The 19,095-nt window shown below is 45.8% G+C and overlaps 1 protein-coding gene across 1 annotated transcript in view; it reads right to left on the bottom strand.

The window, feature by feature from the left end:
* ARPIN (actin related protein 2/3 complex inhibitor) overlaps window positions 1–19,095 on the bottom strand; it is a 25,293-nt gene extending 6,198 nt beyond the window's left edge. Inside the window, exons 1-3 of the mRNA XM_069766186.1 lie at window positions 18,737–19,095; window positions 11,821–11,896; window positions 2,137–2,269 (exon numbers count right to left, since the gene is read on the bottom strand). Coding sequence (XP_069622287.1) covers window positions 2,137–2,269; window positions 11,821–11,896; window positions 18,737–18,828 — 301 coding nt within the window. The 5' untranslated portion in view covers window positions 18,829–19,095. The remainder of the gene's footprint in view (window positions 1–2,136; window positions 2,270–11,820; window positions 11,897–18,736) is intronic.

Genomic DNA, 19,095 nt, shown 5'->3' with positions numbered 1-19,095 from the left:
GGAATTATTATGGTGGACTATTTGGAGAAGGGAGCCACTATTACGGGCTCCTACTACGCAGAACAAATAAGAAGATTGTGGGAGGCTATCAAGGAGAAAAGGCGCGGCAAACTGCGGGCTGGAGTGCTGTTTCACCAAGATAACGCGCCGGCTCACAAAGCTGCAGTTCAAGCTACCATTCAAGAAGCGGGCTTTGAACTGGTGGAACACCCCCCCTATTGGCCAGATCTAGCCCCCAGTGACTTCTTTCTCTTTCCTCGACTCAAGGAACACCTCCGGAAAAGAAATTTGATGACAATAGCGATGTGATAACCGCTGTTGGGGATTTTTTTGAGGGTCAAGATCAAGAATTTTTTCTAAGGGAATTCTAAGTTTAGAAAAGAGATGGACTAAATGTATAGACTTGATAGGAGACTATGTAAAAAAATAAAAACATTTTTTTGACTATATTCATTGTGTTTAGTATTGATATCATTACTTTTGGATCGCCCCTCGTATCCCACTAATTCTGAGAATTTTTTTTTCGAGACATATTGTTATTCATGATTGTGGTATCATTTCTTTGATATGACTTGTGTTTATTTGTGAAAAAAATCAGAAATGTCAAATTTTAAACATTTTGCAATTTTCAAACTTTTAATTTTTATGCCCTTAAATCAGAGTCATGTCACATAAATGACAAACTAGTTCATAAATAATATTTCCCGCATGTCTACTTTACATCAGCACAATTTTGGAAACAGGAGAAATTGCACAACAAATGTCGTGGTCCATTTTCTCCTGAGCTTGCCGATTACACCATTTGTTGGAGAAATCTACTGTTTGGGTGCACGACAGGGCTTGGAAGGGAAGGAGCACAGTTTGACTTTTTGAATGTAAAATTTGCTGGAATAATTAGCGGATGCCATGTCACATTTGGAGAAACCCTGATGTCCCTAAACAGTGGAAACCGCCCACAAGTGACTCCATTTCGGAAACCTACTCCAGTTTGCATCGGGTGCTCAGATATGCATCGAATATTGCGGGGGCTTGAGTGACATGCTCGAGTCCCTGCCCCGTATGTTTCACAGCTGTTAGACACCCAAAAAAGAAAAAACATGCGGGGGATCTGCGATAGTCCGTGCATACTCAAGCACCTGATGCAAACTCGAGTAGCGAGCACTTGCGCTCAAAACTAGTTGGCATATCGTTTGTTTTTTTACTTTTGAAAAAAAACAAAAAAAAAACAACCCTAACACACCCCTTACCCTAACATAACTCCAACCCTAACTGCAATGAATGGAAAAAAAGTAAAATTATTTTATCATTTTTACCTATCTAAAGGGGGGTTTGATATACTATACTGCGCATGTGCCCACCATTTTTTTTCCCAGGAAGATGACGATGGGAGGGGGACAGATCATGAGGGACCGGGGGATGGCAAAGGTATCAGGGGGGATCTTTGGGGGCATCTTTTCTCTCTCCTCTGACATGTATATCATGTCAGAAGAGAGAAATAATTGAAACAGCCGGCACACTTTTTTGTCATCACTGTTATTCACTGAATAATGGCGATCACATGACCGGACACTGGAAAATCCAGCCCAGATCATGTTTTCGGGTCTCAGCTACCCCCGGTAGCCAGGACCCCGGAGATTTTTTGACTCTAGGGGGTGAACAGCCTTATTCTCGATCGCAGTTTTAAAATGGCAATGAGGGAATATGTACCCATAGCGGCCACCGTTTTAATGCAGTCGTTATAGGGTTAAGGGCATGAAAATTAAAAGTTTAAACATTTTCGACAAATTTAGGATTTTTTCACAAATAAACGTAAGTCATAATGAACATGTTTTAACACTATCATGAAGTCCAATATGTCAAACAAAAAACGATCTCAGAATCACTGGGATCCGTTGAAGCGTTCCAGAGTTATAACCTCATAAAAGGACAGTGGTCAGAATTGTAAAAATTGGCCCGGTCATAAAGGTTAAAACAGGCTTGGAGGATAAAGGGGTTAAGTTATCTTAGTGACTGCATTTCCTTTATGACTTTATTGAAGAACGAATACAAGGTATGTGTTAGTGAAAATATTTTTATAGTTACAATGTATACTATTACTCTATAGCGCTACAATTAATATTTGTGTGTAATACGTACTGTAAGAAGACATGAGATGGCCAGTGTTAACCTTCTTTGTATCACTAAAGTTAGGCTCAATTTCATTCCCTTTACTGTCAAACTTCCTCCGATGTATGGTGCTTGGTCTCATGTAGAGAATGTACCAGCGTTCCTAGTAATAATAATAATAATCTTTTTATTTAAATAGCGCCAACATACTCCGCAGCACTTTACAGTTTGTACACATTATCAGTACACCAGAAGGACGGTCATAAAAAAAAAACACAACAACAAAACACAGGGCTAAAAACCATAATCGGGAACAAAATAAGGACACGGCCTAATTTAGCGTCCTTGATCAAACATTGCATTTCTGGAGCTATAATATATTATCTTGGCGTAGCGGTACCACAGGCTGCAGGATTTCTATGGGACCATTTTGCTGTACATATAACTTGCTATATAACTTTTTACATACAGTGACTTGCGGAAGTACTCAACCCCCTTGGCATTTTACATGTTTTGCTACCACCCAACCGGAAATTTTACTGTTTTTTGAGTGCTTGCATCAGTTCATGTAGAGAACAAGCGCCTATAACTGTGAAGCAAACAACAAATAGGACAAAATAACTGAAAACTTCAGTGTGCATAACTAATCACCCCCTAACGTGAGTACTTTATAGAGCCTCATTTTGAAGCAATTATAACTGCAAGTTGCTTTGGATAAGCCTCTATGAGCTTTCCACATCTTGCCAATGAAATTTGTGCCCATTCCTCAAGGCAAAACTGCTCCAGCTCCTTCAAGTTAAGGTACCTTCACACATAACGATATTGTTAACGATATCGTTGCTTTTTGTGACGTAGCAACGATATCGTTAATGAAATCGTTATGTGTGACAGCGACCAACGATCAGGCCCCTGCTGGGAGATCGTTGGTCGCTGAACAAAGTCCAGAACTTTATTTCGTCGCTGGACTCCCTGGAGACATCGCTGGATCGGCGTGTGTGACACCGATCCAACGATGTCTTCACTGGTAACCAGGGTAAACATCGGGTAACTAAGCGCAGGGCCGCGCTTAGTAACCCGATGTTTACCCTGGTTACCATCCTAAAAGTAAAAAAAAACAAACACTACATACTTACCTACAGCCGTCTGACCTACAGCCGTCTGTCCTCCAGCGCTGTGCTCTGCTCTCCTCCTGTACTGGCTGTGAGCGTCGGTCAGCCGGAAAGCAGAGCGGTGACGTCACCGCTCTGCTTTCCGGCCGCTGTGCTCACACAGACAGTACAGGAGGAGTGCAGAGCACAGCGCTGGAGGACAGACGGCTATATGTAAGTATGTAGTGTTTGTTTTTTTTTACTTTTAGGATGGTAACCAGGGTAAACATCGGGTTACTAAGCGCGGCCCTGCGCTTAGTTACCCGATGTTTACCCTGGTTACCGGCATCGTTGGTCGCTGGAGAGCGGTCTGTGTGACAGCTCTCCAGCGACCAAACAGCGACGCTGCAGCGATCCGGATCGTTGTCGGTATCGCTGCAGCGTCGCTTAATGTGAAGGGGCCTTTAGATGGTTTCTTCTGGTGAATAGCAGTATTCAAATCTGACCATAGATTCTCAATTGGATTAAGATCTGGGCCACTACAAGACATTTTCACATTTCCTTTTAAACCACTTGAGCATTGCTTTAGCAGTATGCTGTGGGTCATTGTCTTGCTGAACTGTGAACCTCTGTCCCAGTCTCAAATCACTAACAGACCAAAACAGGTTTGGCAAAACAATATCCCTGTATTTCGGACCATCCATCTTCCCTCGACACATGACCATTTTCCTGTCCCTGCTGCTGAAAAACATTCACAAAGCATTATGCTGCTACCACCATGTTTCAGTGTGGGGATGGTGTTCTTGGTGTGACGAGCAGTGTTAGTTTGGCGCCAGACATAGCATTTACCTTGGTGGCCAAATAGTTCAATTTTGGTCTCATCTGACCACAGAACCTTCCTTCATACATTTGGGGAGTCCCCCACATCTTTTGGTAAACTCCAAGGCCTCTTTCACACATCAGTTTATTGCCGTCAGTGACAATCCGTTGGCTCAACGGATCCGTAGATTGTGAAAAACTGATGCGGCGGATCCGTTTTTCATCCATTTCTTCTGTTTTTTTTATCTGTTTTACGACGGATCCGTTTTTTTAAAAAGGCCCATGGGAGGCTCCCAAACGTTATTGGCTAATGAAAACCTATATATACAGTGTTTCTACAGCACATCTTTGACAGGTTGTAGAGCAAGTGGCAAGAATGGAAGGCGTGATGGCAAACATTGTGAAGATTTATGTGGATTTCACTTCTGAGGCGATCGTTTGGAAGCGATTGTTCTGGAAAAGGAGCGCGAGACAGAGCATCATGCGTCTGCGCCGTTTTTGGATCCACCCAATTACTGCACAGAGAATGATACGTGGGGAGTATTCTACATTGTATATGGAGTTGCGAGGAAACACCGAGAGGTTTGGTAGCTATGTTCGGATGAAAGTGTAGAACTTTGATTTTTTTGGTGAACGTATTGGACACATCAGCCAGCGAAATGACACATATTGCCGCTTGTCTGTTTCACCGGCAGAGCGTCTGATGGTGACTCTACGGTAAGCCATTTTTATTGTATGTCTTCCTTAAAGCTGACTCATAACTGTAATGTTATTGCTGGTATTTTGTACTAATTTTTGTCTTTTTTTCAGATTTCTTGCAACTTGCGAATCCCTTTCCTCACTCCATTTTCAATTCAGACTCGGGATTGCCACCATATCGGGGATTGTTAAACACACCTGCCGCGCATTGTGGGACTGTTTACATGAAGAATTTATCCCACATCCCACAACGGAGAGTTGGCTGGACATTACAGAAAAATTCTAAAATATTTGTCAGTTTCCCAATTGCTTAGATGCAATGGACGGGAAACATTCATATTGTCAAACCTGCTGCATCTGGATCTGAATATTTCAACTACAAGAAATATTTCTCCATTGTGCTCCTGGCCATTGCAGATGCCCAATAAAAGTTTATAGCGGTCGATATTGGGGCCTATGGACGCTCCAATGACTCAAGTTTTTAAAGTGTCTGCAATAGGGCGTCATTTACGGTATATACTCTAGTATAAGCCGAGATTTTCAGCCCCTTTTTTGGGCTGAAATTCCCCCTCTCGGCTTATACTCGAGTCATACCCAGGGGTCGGCAGGGGAGGGGGAGCGGGGACTGTCTAATCATACTCACCTGCTCCTGCCGCGGTCCCTGCAGGTCCCTGGTTCTACTGGCGCCCCAGCTTCTTCCTGTACTGAGCGGTCACATGGTACCAGAAGAAGCTGCAGCATCGGGGAACCAGGGACTGCACCGTGCCAGGAGCAGGTGAGTATAATGGGAAGGGGTAGCGCAGCGCTGCACGATATTCACCTCTCCTCGTTCCGGGCGCCGCTCCGTCTTCAGCGTCTTCTGCAGTGACGCTCAGGTCTGAGGGTGCGATGACGTGGATAGTGCGCGCCCTCTGCCTGAACGTCAGTGCAGAAGACGCTGAAGACGGAGCAGCGGCCGGAAAGAGGAAAGGTGAATATTTTATGTGCCGGGGGCCTGAGCGACAAGAGGCGAGTATGTGATTTTTTTTTTTTTTTTTCATCGCAGCAACAGCAAATGGGGCAAGTGTCTGTATGGAGCATCTCATGGGGCCATAATTAATGTTTGTGCAGCATTATATGGGGCAAATATCTTTATGGAGCATCTTATGGGGCCATTATTAACGTTTGTGCAGCACTATATGGGGTAAATATCTCTATGGAGCATCTTATGGGGCCGTAATCAACATTTGTGCATTATATTGGGAAAATGTGTCTATGGAACATCTTATGGGGCCATTATTAACTTTTATGCAGGATTATATGGGGCATATTTTAATATGGAGCATCTTATGGTGCCATCATAAACTTTATGGAGCATTATATGGGGCGTATTTTGTATGGAGCATCTTATGGGGCCATCATGAACTGTATGGAGCAATTATATGGGGCTACTGATTCAATATGGATATTCAAAAACACTTAACCTACTGATGTCTCAATTAATTTTACTTTTATTGGCATCTATTTTTACTTTTGAAATTTACCGGTAGCTGCTGCATTTCCCACCCTGGGCTTATACTCGAGTCATTGAGTTTTCCCAGTTTTTTGTGGCAAAGTTAGGGGGGGTCGGCTTATACTCGGGTTGGCTTATAATTGAGTATATACGGTATATTTCCACCACCACCAAGGCCGCTTCCTGAAACCTCTGGGCCACCAATGCTGTTTTTAAATGTATTGGAGATGAAGCGTTCCAACTCTCGGAACACCTGCTGAAGCCATATGCAAGTAGTGGAATGACGCAACAAAAAGTTTTCAATTGCGCTTTTGGCATTCTAACATCCAAATGGCGAGTTCTGTTGACCGCTATAAACCTGAAGACTGACACTGTGAATGAGGTGGTGAAAGCTTGTGTGGTCCTGCACAATTTCATAATATGCCAGGAACAGACTGCCGTGGATGACAACTTTGTTGAAACCACCTTGAATGATTATCATAATATTACTTTTCAAAGTCCTGTGTCAGTTTCAAGAATGAGGGACAAATTCGCAGAGTACTTTATTTCACCTCAAGGAAGAGTAGACTGGCAGGATGAGATAGTTTGATAGCTTTGTCTTGGACCTTGTTTTACCCAAAGTACTGGACCTTGTTTTACACACAGTATTGTACCTGGTTTTACCCAAAGTATTTTACCTTATAATAAATGAAAGACAAACCTTTTTATAAAAAATGTTTTTATTATTATTTACACATTTATTAATTCATGTAGTGTGTGGTGGAGATAGTACTGGAGGAGGCTGACAGATCGGACCACTTCGACAATGGGAGTGTGGAGAGAGGATTGTGGTGGTGATGGATCGGAAACAACAGATGAAGGGGTGGAGAAAACAGGACTAGGGATTGGATTTGGTAAGGTTTGAGGGGTGGAGTGGAGGGATTGGGAGGCAGAAGAGGTGTTAGGTGGAGAAGAGGGTTGTGTTTGGGGAATGATGGGTGTGGAAGGAGACTGGTGGTAGTGGGCAAGGAGTACAGGTTGGGCAGGGAGTGGAGGCACAGATGATGTGGTTGGGAACTGGTATGGGGCAGGAATGGGGAAGGAAGATGGTATTGTATAAGAGGGGAGGAGGGACAGTGGCTGGAGGGGGGGCAGGTGGAGGGGCTCGGGAGCTAATCTGCGCTAGGGCAAGCTGGAGGGCTTGCATTAAATGCATCTGCTGGTCAGGAGATAGCTTGTCTATGCGCTCGACTACTGCCTGGAAAAAAGGAGTGATTTGGCGATTTACTTGCATCTAAATGCATCCTATCCAGTCGTAAGCTCAACTCAAGAATACTGTTGTTCATTAGGCTGAATCCAGCAGTGACTTGCTCTGACAACAGTTTGAGACAGTTCTGGAAGGCTGCATTCAGATGCAAGAACTCGGGCGCATAGCTCTTTTCCTGACCCCTCTGGCACTGTCCCCTGAACCCACAGGTGTTCTAGAGGTGGCAGAAGGTCAGAGGGGTGGGGTAAAGGAAAGGATATATCCTCTTCAGCAGCTTCATGTAACAAAGTCTGCAACGATGCTCCAGCGCTGGTGGATGGGACCGAGGGACCAGATGTGAGGGAAGGAAGGGAAGATCCTGATAGGTCAGGTCTGTTGAAGTGGTCCCCGGTGGTAAACATTTTTTAGTAAATGGGGTGGGAAATATTTACCTTCTGCTAACCATAGTCGACTGGAGGAACGACAGGGCTGTAGTATATTTATACTTGCTCCTGCGTCCTCCCGATCCACCGAGGCCTGCATCTCCTTGTTGAACTCCTTCTTAAAGCGATCCCTGAGTGACCGCCACCACTTCACAACTCTGTCCACTGTGAAATGAAAGCACAAATTGGTTAGTATCCAACACATTACATCCAGCAACATAAGTTACTGAACTGTGAATAGTAACGCGCTTGATTCTGGGCCCGAACCTCAAGGTCCTCCCAATTGTCCACAACTTTGTGACATACTTCCTCCCAGAGCCGTCGGCTCACACTAAGATCAGCGTGGTGGCAGTCCCCCATGTTACACAGCGTCTCCCGCTCTCAGACTAGATCGACCTCCTCACCTTCAGAGTCCGGACAACGCTGTGACGCCTGTTAAAGACAAAAAACAAACATTAGACTCAAATCATCAACATGAAGTGGAAAAATACAAATAAATAAATAAAAAAGGTACTTTCTTGGTGGCGACCGCCCCGACACTCACGCTGACAACCCTGGGAGGTGCTTTGAGGACCTCTACGGCGAGTCCCAGGTTTGGAAGACTAAAAAAAAAACTAAAAACACATTATGTGCTTGGATGTAGGCTTATGTGTTGTGTGTACTGTGATGTCTGATGATCTGTTTCTGCGATGCATGTAAGAAACTTAGTAGACGCGTGCCCGCTCCGGGTATATCTCCACCACGTTCATCTCCTTCTGGAAGCACCTCTGATGTAGCAGCTTCCTGTTAAAGAAGAATTAATGCATACTGTTAGGTGAACATCACCACAAAAAAAATTATATATATTTACCTCACAGCGCTGACGATGCGAGGGAGGGCTCCCAGAAGACATTGAGACTGGCTGGCCTGGTAGGCTCTGTGGCTGGCTGGCCTGGTAAGCTCTGTGGCTGGCTGGCCTGGTAGGCTCTGTGGCTGGCTGGCCTGGTAGGCTCGGTGGCTGGCTGGCCTGGTAGGCTCCGTGGCTGGCTGGCCTGGTAGGCTCCGTGTCTTGCTTGCTGGCTGGTACATGGATGAGTGAAGCCCTACCTGGCAGGCTTTATATACCTTTCCTAATTGGGGGCTGGCCAATTGTATCCTAATTAAATCGGAACATGCGCAGATAAAAAAAAAAGGCTTCCATTCTAGCAAACGGATCTGTCCGATTTTTTGACGGAGACAAAAAACGTTACTTTTTCCGACGTCTCCGGCCGCTGGACAAACAATTTTCGACAGTTCCGGCGAACGACGGATGAAATGTGACGCCATCAGTCGCTAATAAAAGTCTACGAGAAAAAAAACGGATCCAGCGGCATCAGTCACCAAACAGGTGTTTGCATACTTCCGGCTGCATTCTGACTAGACGTACGTGGCATTGCTCACTTCACTTGTATATATAGTGAGGCAGCGCACATCTAGTTCGAATGTGGTGGGGAGTATGCATATTGCTTATTTTTTGTCACATGACCACCCGCTCCCAGCACCAGAGAAACCAGACAGCACGCACTGTGAGGATTCACAAGTCTGCAGTCAGATACAATGACTGTAGATTTAAACCACTCATAAATATGGCTTAAAAAAATAAGGTGTACACTGCCAAAGCAACAATGCCATCTGAAATCTATAATGTGGCCCGCAGTCCGAGACAGCCAAAGGGCTGAAATGCCTGGCCCACAGGCGGCACAATGCAGCCACTCTCCCCTGCCCAGCGTCTAGATGTCACCATTATCTGCATCAAATAGCGGTGAAAATGGTGAAGGAGGGAGCGCCGGCTCCTTCTTCCATCATTCAGCATGTGTGACTGAGACAGACGCGATTACATCATTACATCACATCTGCTGTGCGGAGTCAGTGCATACAACAAAGACCGAAGAGGGGAACAGGAGCGAGGTATGTGGGTTTGTTGCTTTATATTTGTGAATGTTTGCGGGATGTGTGTCTGTATATAGGGGTGCTGTGTGTGAGAACATACTGTATATCAGAGGCTATGTGTGTGGGCTCATAATGTATATTGGGGGCCTGTATGGGCTCATACTGTATATAGGGGAGCTGTGTGAGCTCATACTGTATATCAGAGGCTATGTGCGTGGGCTCACACTGTATATTGGGGTCCTATATGGGCTCATACTGTATATAGGGGTGCTGCCTGAGGGCTCATACTGTATATCAGAGGCTATGTGCGTGGGCTCATACTGTATATTGGGGGCCTGTATGGGCTCATACTGTATATAGGGGTGCTGCGTGAGCTCATACTGTATATCAGAGGCTATGTGCGTGGGCTCATACTGTATATTGGGGTCCTGTATGGGCTCATACTGTATATAGGGGTGCTGTGTGAGGGCTCATACTGTATATCAAAGGCTATGTGCGTGGGCTCATATTGGGGGCCTGTATGGGCTCATACTGTATATAGGGCGGCTGGGTGGTGGCTCATAGTATATAGGAAAATGTCAGCATACTTACTTCTGCTCAATATTGAGCAGAATTAAATTGAATCTATTGGTTTGGCCTCCACATTAGTCATGATCTCTCATGTGGCCGTCAGCTCGAACAATTCAGAAAACTTATTTGGATCTCATTTTACTTGTGAAAAAGATAATGACAGCACTGCGTTCCCCATCTCTGGGCCTGTATTCTATCTCAGGACACAGACTATGACTCCATGCTCGATATGACACCTGTTCACTGTGATGTCTGTCTCACTAGTCGTGGACGCCATCACTCAGCACTGCTTTTCGCTGGTATCACGCCTACGACAGCGAGACTGACAAACCAGCATAAAGAGGAGGAGAAATGAGATTTTTTTTTTCAGACAGCACTTAACAGTTAGTTGTAATAAAGGCATGATTAAAAACATTATTAGGACTCTGATAAAGTGCTACTATTGCATTAAAGGGGTAAATGCCCTTATCCGGTTCCCTATAATACACATCAAAGAACTAAAACAAAACAGCAAAAAAACAAAACAAAAGAACACGCCAGGCGAGTGAACATCAGAAAATAGACAAGTGATTACTTGTAAGCAGTATTATTATACATTTTTTATAGCGCCATTTATTCCATGGCGCTTTCATGTGAATACGGGGTAAATCTAGACAAATACAGTAAACATGAGCAAAAACAAGGCACACAGGTACAGGAGGAGGGAGGACCCTGCCCGCGACGGCTCACAGTCTGCAGGGGATGGGTGAGGATACACTAGGAGAGGTTTAGCAGTAGAATTGATCCTCCTAGCTCAGCGGCACCGTATTCACCATGCAGTTTACAAACTCATGTAGATGTCTGAAATATAAAAGGACTATTTGAGTAAGCCTAGCCTCCTTAGTGCAATCTATAGACCTCGCCCCAGTCCTTGTTCATCATTATTCCAACTGCACACTGAGCAGCCTTTGTATGACATTAGAGCCCTACAGAGGTACTTCTACTAGATGCCCATACACTAGAATGTGCCCTGTAACCCCAACTACCCAGGAGAAAGGAGATAACACCATGTCGGTGTACCACACCAGCTGCAGATCGCAAATGACACATAAAAACGCTGATGGACTCCCTAATGGACAATTACAGTAGAGAACAAAATCTTCTCTGTAGGGCTTATAAATAAGTATAACTATGCCAAAGAGGACGTGTGAAATAATCATGTGCCCTGTGAGCGTAGGCTGGGCTAATACTGCATAAGTGGATGGAGTCAGGTGAAAATATAGGTATCCACATTTTGGATGAGCGTGGTAGTATGGACCCTCATGGTGTAATCCTGCCCCATTGTTATATGCGATGCTACAGATAAAATATGAATAAAATGTCAGTCTCCAAAACACATCGGATAAAACACCTGTTCAGATGACACTGCACCCATACTGCTATAGTACAGACTGAAGATAGTGGAGGGGATTTAATGACATGTCCGCTCACCTTCTTCCCACTGATGTCTGTGATAGTATGGCGAGAGTAATCCACTAGTGCCCCTTCCAGAAGAATGCCTGGTCCACTGTAAAACAAAATATACAGGGGGACAATAATCCACAGTGGATATACATCCTGAAATTATGGGACAATTAGTAGCATCTACTGTACCCTGGGGGAGCACAATGCTAAAGGTACTTCGTACAAGGTGTATCTAATTATGGATGGTCTCTATCGCTAATATCCTACCACTCCATGTGCCAAGCCAGGTCTCATCTAAGCTGGGCAAGTGAAGGCAAACCAGGCACACAATTACAACTAAAACCTTGCTTAGGACAGATGTGCCTAGGAAAGATGTCTAGATAAAATTAAAGGGGTTGCCCACTACTAGCACAACCCCTTCTTGATCAAAATGTTTGGCTCCCATAAAATAATGCTTATACTCGCCTCCCATGTCAGCACCATTCCGACGGTCTCAGGTGCTGTTGTTGTAACACGTGACCCTGGCGCCCAATCAGCGCTGGCGTTACTGTCCCCGCCTTCGGACAAATCGAACATAAAGAGGAAGTCCAGGATGTAGCTGATCTCTGACTTCCTCTTCCTGCACAATTTGACAGGAGGCGGGCACAGCGTTGCCAGCATCATGTATCACAAGCGCAGCACGGGAGGCCCAAGAGACAGGGTTCTGACCCCAAGGGAACAGCGCCAGCATAGGATAAGCTTTAGTAATTTATGGGGCATAACAAGAAGTTGTCCAAGCAGTGGACAACGTCTTCAATATCCAGTAGCATCGTTGCACTCTATCCAATATACAGATATATACATACATTACTAAAGTACTGCGGGCCCTTTTTGTAGTATAGATTGTGGAGTGTGGCCCCTGCAGGACTCCGCACCATGTCTGCACATCCTTCAAGACAAGTATGTAGTTGCGAGCTGTGAGTCTGGTTTCCTTTCACTCCCCTGGCTCAGATGGGGCCTGATTTGGCATACAGAGAGGTAGGACCTTAGTGATGAGGACCATCCATAGTTAGGGGATGGTTAGATGGCTTTTGAACAAAAAATGTAAACTCAGTACCTTACGTTTCTAACATACGCAGCAATAGTGGAGTTTATGTATTCATTAATCGCAGAGTGCGGACACATTGTGTATAAATATGTTTGTTCTCTAATTGCATACTGTATAAATTGTGTTGGCAATGATTAGCACTGTAGCTTTGCAGCACTGGGGTCCTGGGTTCAAAGACCACTGAGAATAACATCTGCAAGAAGAATCTTCTCCCCGTGTTTGTGTAGGCTTCCTCCCAAACTCCAAAGACATACTGATACGGAATCTAGATTGTGAGCCCCATTATGGACCGTGAGGATAATGTCAGTAAAGCGCTGCGGAATATTATTGGGCTAAATAAGCAAAACACAATAAATAAGCTTACTCATCAGCAATCTCATAGTTATGAGCAGCTAATTCTTAGGTCACTATTAGGCTATGGCTACGCAGACACATCGACAGGTCGCAACACACAAGACACAGCCGCACACTGCTTGTAAGTCATGTGCAACTTGCAATCTGTGGTCAAAAAATAATCAACGAGTTTGTTTTTTTTCACCAGTCGCAGTTACTGCAACTTTAGCCCCACTGCCCTTCATTAGGCAGCGCCAGGTGTCACACAGCACTGCCATATTACAGATAATGACTTCCTTTGATACTGCAAGGTGTCAAAAATATACCAGATATTCTATTGCACGTGGCTCACTGGCCACACTTCAGCACATGTGAGACTTGGCCATAATAAAAGTGTCACATGACAGCAAGTCGCAGACAAGAAGCACCAATATTTTTGCTCATGCAACACATCACGGTGTAACCACAGCCTCCGATGCCGTGATGTGCAGCCCTGATCTTCAGGGTTTATTCGGACGTCCGTGCCAATCTTTCTAAGCACGGACCGTCCGCGGTCTTCCGAACACAGCGTGACACGTTCTTATATTTCTATGAGGATGTCTCCGTGCATTGCGGTACGATATCGCACCGAAATCCACAGACGTCTGCATGAGCCTTTATAAACGTGTCCTACTAATCACTCCTGCATGACAATTTATCCACATCAAGCAGCTGAGAGGCGACATCGGGCCCAATTCATCATTGTCATTTATTTTAAGTCACTTATGTCCTATTCATTATTGCATTTGTACCTTATATTCCATAGTTTGGGTTTTTTTCACCTGATTTTCATTTACACCTTATTCTTCTTGCAATTTGTGAACTTTATAAAATCCTATTTTATACATATTCCCTGCCTCTTTTTTTTCCATTTGGGTTTTCCAGATTTTTTTAATCACCTGATTCATCGATTGCATGGCAAAAATCAAAAAACATTTTTATGTGGCGCAAAATTCATTAACCACTTGAGCCATTTTGATGAATTTGGTGAAAAAAAAAGTGCCATAAAAACAAAAAAGAGAAAAGCGCCTTAAAATACAAATTATGAATCTGGCTCACTTTTCTTCTTCTGTCTTGTGGCAAATACCTAAAAATGGCATATGTGGTTCATGAGTTCTTGAATGATCAAGGTCAAAAATGCTCCAAAATAACATCTAAAAAAAAAAGAAAAACAGCTGCTGCCCCTCGGCTGGAGATAAATCTTCCAGGAAGTATTGGTTCCACTAGGATAAAACACATTAAGGGACCTGTCACCGGGTTTGACTGATATGAGATACGGCCACCACCATTCAGGGCCGATATATAGCATTCTATAACGCTGTATATCTGCCCCCAACCCGACCTGCAAGACAAGAAAAAGAGCTTTTATTAAACTCAACCGGGGAGGGGCAGTTCGGTCCGACACTGGTCTTGGTTCGGCGCCTCCCTTCTTCTTACGATGCCGTCCTCCTCCTTGCTTTGTGTGATCCTACGTCAGCCGCTACTTCAATAGTGATGATAAAAAGGGTTTTTATGTACAATGCATTTCAACACCGCGTCACATCTTAGACAGTTGGGGCGGTTTGCATAGTAATAACGCCAGTATAGCATTGAAAAGTGTTGAGAATTAAAAAGAAAAACTTATCATCAGTATTGAAGACGCGGTTCATTTCAGCAGCTCAGCCAATCCAATGTGTTTTATCCAACTGGATCCAATTTTGAAGAATGGCATTGAAAACCACAAATAGAAATAAGAAAAGAGACTTAAAAGTGCGCAAAAAGCCTCATGTTTCCCTAAAGTGATGACAAATTTGAAAAAATTCCAGGGGACCTAAACATTAAAGGGAATATGGCAGAAACTGCCAGAAAACACAATGAAATGGATTTTGGTGTCTTCATGCTAGTTTCGGAGAGGTCCATCAAAATGGGCAATGCATCGAGGGGCGAGGACAGAGCTACACATGACTACACCTGCCCCTGAAATTCTGCAACAATCGCTGCATTCTTGGCGAGGCGCCGCACCACTAACGAGAGGCGCCGCACCACTAACGAGAGGCGCCCCACCACTAACGAGAGGCTCCGCACCACTAACAAGAGGCGCCCCACCACTAACAAGAAGCGCCGCACCACTAACGAGAGGCGCCGCATGTCATGATATGTACTTTTGCCCTGTCCTGTATTTGAATAATATGCCATTTGATGTATGTAACTGTTCTCTGGTTTCTATTAGCTGTTATTTATGTATTTTCTTGTGCTGGGAGTTCACCTGTAACAATATGTCTCCTTCCCCCAATACTTGCAGCCCTAAGCTATAATGTAATTAAGCTTTGTCAACACCACTAGTGAAGAATAGCCATTCTTCCTCACAGCAGGTGGCTAGTCATATGTACATACTAGATAGACTAAGCGGAGCCGACCAGTCTAGAATCTTCTGGTGGACCCAACCATTGAATAGAAGGTGTGACCCCTACCCCCCTTCATGGGCGGATCCCAGGAACTCAGTCAATCCATTCTTATTTTTGAGATCAGATGTGAGTTGATCCTTAAAGGAGAAGGAGTGGGGATTCTTAGCTGAGGCAAGACCCATCTGTGACTGCGGAAGCGAACGGGGCGAGACTTGAGCTGAGGACATATCTCTTCGTTCGTGAGATTGTTTTGGGATCCCTTGGACTCGTGTGGACTATTGCTTTGTTAACTGGCACAAGGATTATCGGGAGGTGCCCCCGAATCTGTTCCGTTGGACTAATTGTGGACTCTGTAGATCTACCTGCATGTGTTGTTCCAGCGTTCTTGATAATAAATCTGTTGAATCATCCCTCGGCCTGTTGTCCCTTCTTGCTCTGCCGTACACCCTGTCACACCGCACCACTAACGAGAGGCGCCCCACCACTAACAAGAGGGGCCACACCACTAACAAGAGGCGCCGCACCACTAACGAGAGGTGCCGCACCACTAACGAGAGGCGCCGCACCACTAACGAAAGGCGCCCCACCACTAACCAGAGGCGCCGCACCACTAACAAGAGGCGCCGCACCACTAACAAGAGGCGCCGCACCACTAACAAGTGACGCCACACCACTAAAAAAAATTTACAGGATCCTGTTTTTTCCCATAGACTTGTATTAGCGACGGATTATGACAGATGGCCATCCGTTTCATCCGGCGCGCACTGGATCCGTTGCAAAATAGCGGTCCGTCGGGAACAAAGAAAGTTCAGAGGAACATTTTTGTCCATGTCGGAAAATCGTTCTGCGACGGATCCTGCGTTGTCCGTCGTCGGCTACAATGAAAGCCTATGGGCGCAGGATCCGTCGCTGACCGTCACACACAGGAATCCAGCGACGGATCCAGTTTTTTCATTGTGAGCATGCCCGGAAATATTTTCAGACCCGGAAAAAATTCATATTCTCTCTCTCTCAAAATTTCTCCATTGAAATTGTGGCAACGACGCATCCGTCATTACACTGGATGCGTCACACGTTTTTCACTATTTTCATAACGTCCTTCGATGCGTCATTTTACTGCATAACGACGCACAGCAGAAGACAGAAGTGTGAAAGGGGCCTAAGGCTTCTTTCACACTGCGTCGGTACAGGTCCGTCGCTAAGTGTCGGCGCGACGTACCGACGCACGTTGTGAAACTTTGGCACGACGTGGGCAGCGGATGCAGTTTTTCAACGATTCCAGTGCCCATTGTAAAGTCTCAGGGAGGAGGGGGCGGAGTTCCGGCCGTGCATGCACGGTAAGAAATTGCGGGCGCGACGTACGAAAAAACGTTACCTTGAACGACAGTCCGCCAAAACACGACGCATCCAGTGCACGACGGATGCGACGTATGGACATACGTCGCGATCCATCGGCAATACAAGTCTATGGGCAAAAGACTCATCCTGTGAGCACATTTGCAGGATCCGTTTTTTCCCCAAAAGACGCATTGCTACGGATTCCAAACGACGCAAGTGTGAAAGAAGCCTTAAAGGCGCACACCACCAATGAGGCGCACACCACCAATAAGAGGCCCACACCACCAATAAGAGGCGCACACCACCAATAAGAAGCGCACACCACCAATAAGAGGTCCACACCACCAATAAGAGGCGCACACCACCAATAAGAGGCGCACACCACCAATAAGAGGCGCACACCACCAATAAGAGGTCCACACCACCAATAAGAGGCGCACACCACCAATAAGAGGCGCACACCACCAATAAGAGGCGCACACCACCAATAAGAGGCGCACACCACCAATAAGAGGCGGCACACCACCAATAAGAGGCGCACACCACCAATAAGAGGCGGCACACTTATTAAGTGTCATAAGCCTCACAATGAAGTCCGCCATCTTAGGCAACGTTCACATTAGCGTTTCCCGACACTGCGTCGGGAAACGCTGCAGCAACGCATGCGTCATGCGCCAATATATTTAACATGGGGGGCGCATGGACATGCGTTGTGCAACGCATGCGGTTTTTTTTTGGCCGCAAGCGTTGGGCGCAGAAAATGCAACAAGTTGCATTTTTCTTGCGTCCAAATTTCGGCAAAAAAGGACGCATGCGTCGCAAAACGCAGCGTTTTTGCGTGCGTTTTGGTGCATTTTTATTTGCGTTGTGGAGGTGGTGGTGGCGAGGAGGTGGTGATGGCGAACTCAGTCGAGGGGTTCAAGAGAGGCCTGGATGTCTTCCTGGAGCAGAACAATATTGTATCATACAATTATTAGGTTCTGTAGAAGGACGTAGATCTGGGGATTTATTATGATGGAATATAGGCTGAACTGGATGGACAAATGTCTTTTTTCGGCCTTACTAACTATGTTACTATGTTAGGGTACGTTCACATTTGCGGTTTGCGCCGCAGCGTCGCCGCCGCAACAAAACGCATGCGTCGTGCGGCCCTATCTTTAACATTGGCGCCGCATGGGGCCGCATGTGCATGCGTTGTGTTGCGTTTTACGCCGCATGCGGCGTTAGGGCGCACCTGTCTGGGCGCGGCAAACGCAACGTTGGATTTTTTGTGCGGCGCCGACCTTTTAAAAAACGCATGCGTCGTGCGGCCCTATCTTTAACATTGGGGCCGCATGTGCATGCGTTTTGCTGCGTTTTTGTTTGCGTTGTGCGTTGCGGCGACGACGCTGCGGCGCACAACGCAAATGTGAACTTAGACTTACTATGTTGTGCGTTGCGTCGCCGACGCAGCGGCGCACAACGCAAATCTGAACGTAGCCTTATTTATGCACGCGCCTCATTAACCCTTGGCTCAGGTGGCCTTTTGTGACAAGAATTGGGAGTTTTCAATAAGTCACCAAGGATGAACCAGGAGAAAACATCTGGAAAGCCCGAACCCGGCCCAGAGCGGAGCCCGTACACACAGTAGGCGAGCTGCACACACAGAAGAGGCGCACATGCCATAATGAACCGGCCCGTCTGGTGATAACACCTGAGCAGCCTCAGTCCGCTCCTAGATCCGGGCACTGCGGGCACCGTGTCCTCGTCCTGGCGCTCATACCTGTGATAGGCGGCCGGCTGCCAGGCCCCGGACACCCGCTCATCGTGGACCGGCTTATTCTGCAGGGCGCTATCGTGATAGATCCTGCTCATCGTGACAGCAGCTCAGGACAGAGAGCGAGAGGCTGTGGGCAGAGGCCGGAGGAGCAGTGCAGTGATCCCGGGTGGAGGTGACAGGAGCCGGATGTGCACATAACATTAGCACTGGTGTACACCCCGTGTATTACGTCACTACACACACTATATAGGCTGGAATGTCCATGTATACATATAATATATACTGTGTGTATCACGTCACATCACTCCCCTACTGCTGAGCGCACATGGTACGGTCTGATCAGAATCCTTCCTTCCTGGACT

Source organism: Ranitomeya imitator, chromosome 4, assembly GCF_032444005.1.
Source record: "Ranitomeya imitator isolate aRanImi1 chromosome 4, aRanImi1.pri, whole genome shotgun sequence".
Classification (NCBI taxonomy): domain Eukaryota; kingdom Metazoa; phylum Chordata; class Amphibia; order Anura; family Dendrobatidae; genus Ranitomeya; species Ranitomeya imitator.
Note: the sequence above shows the minus strand (reverse complement) of the source record. Positions and strands in the feature narration are given on the sequence as shown.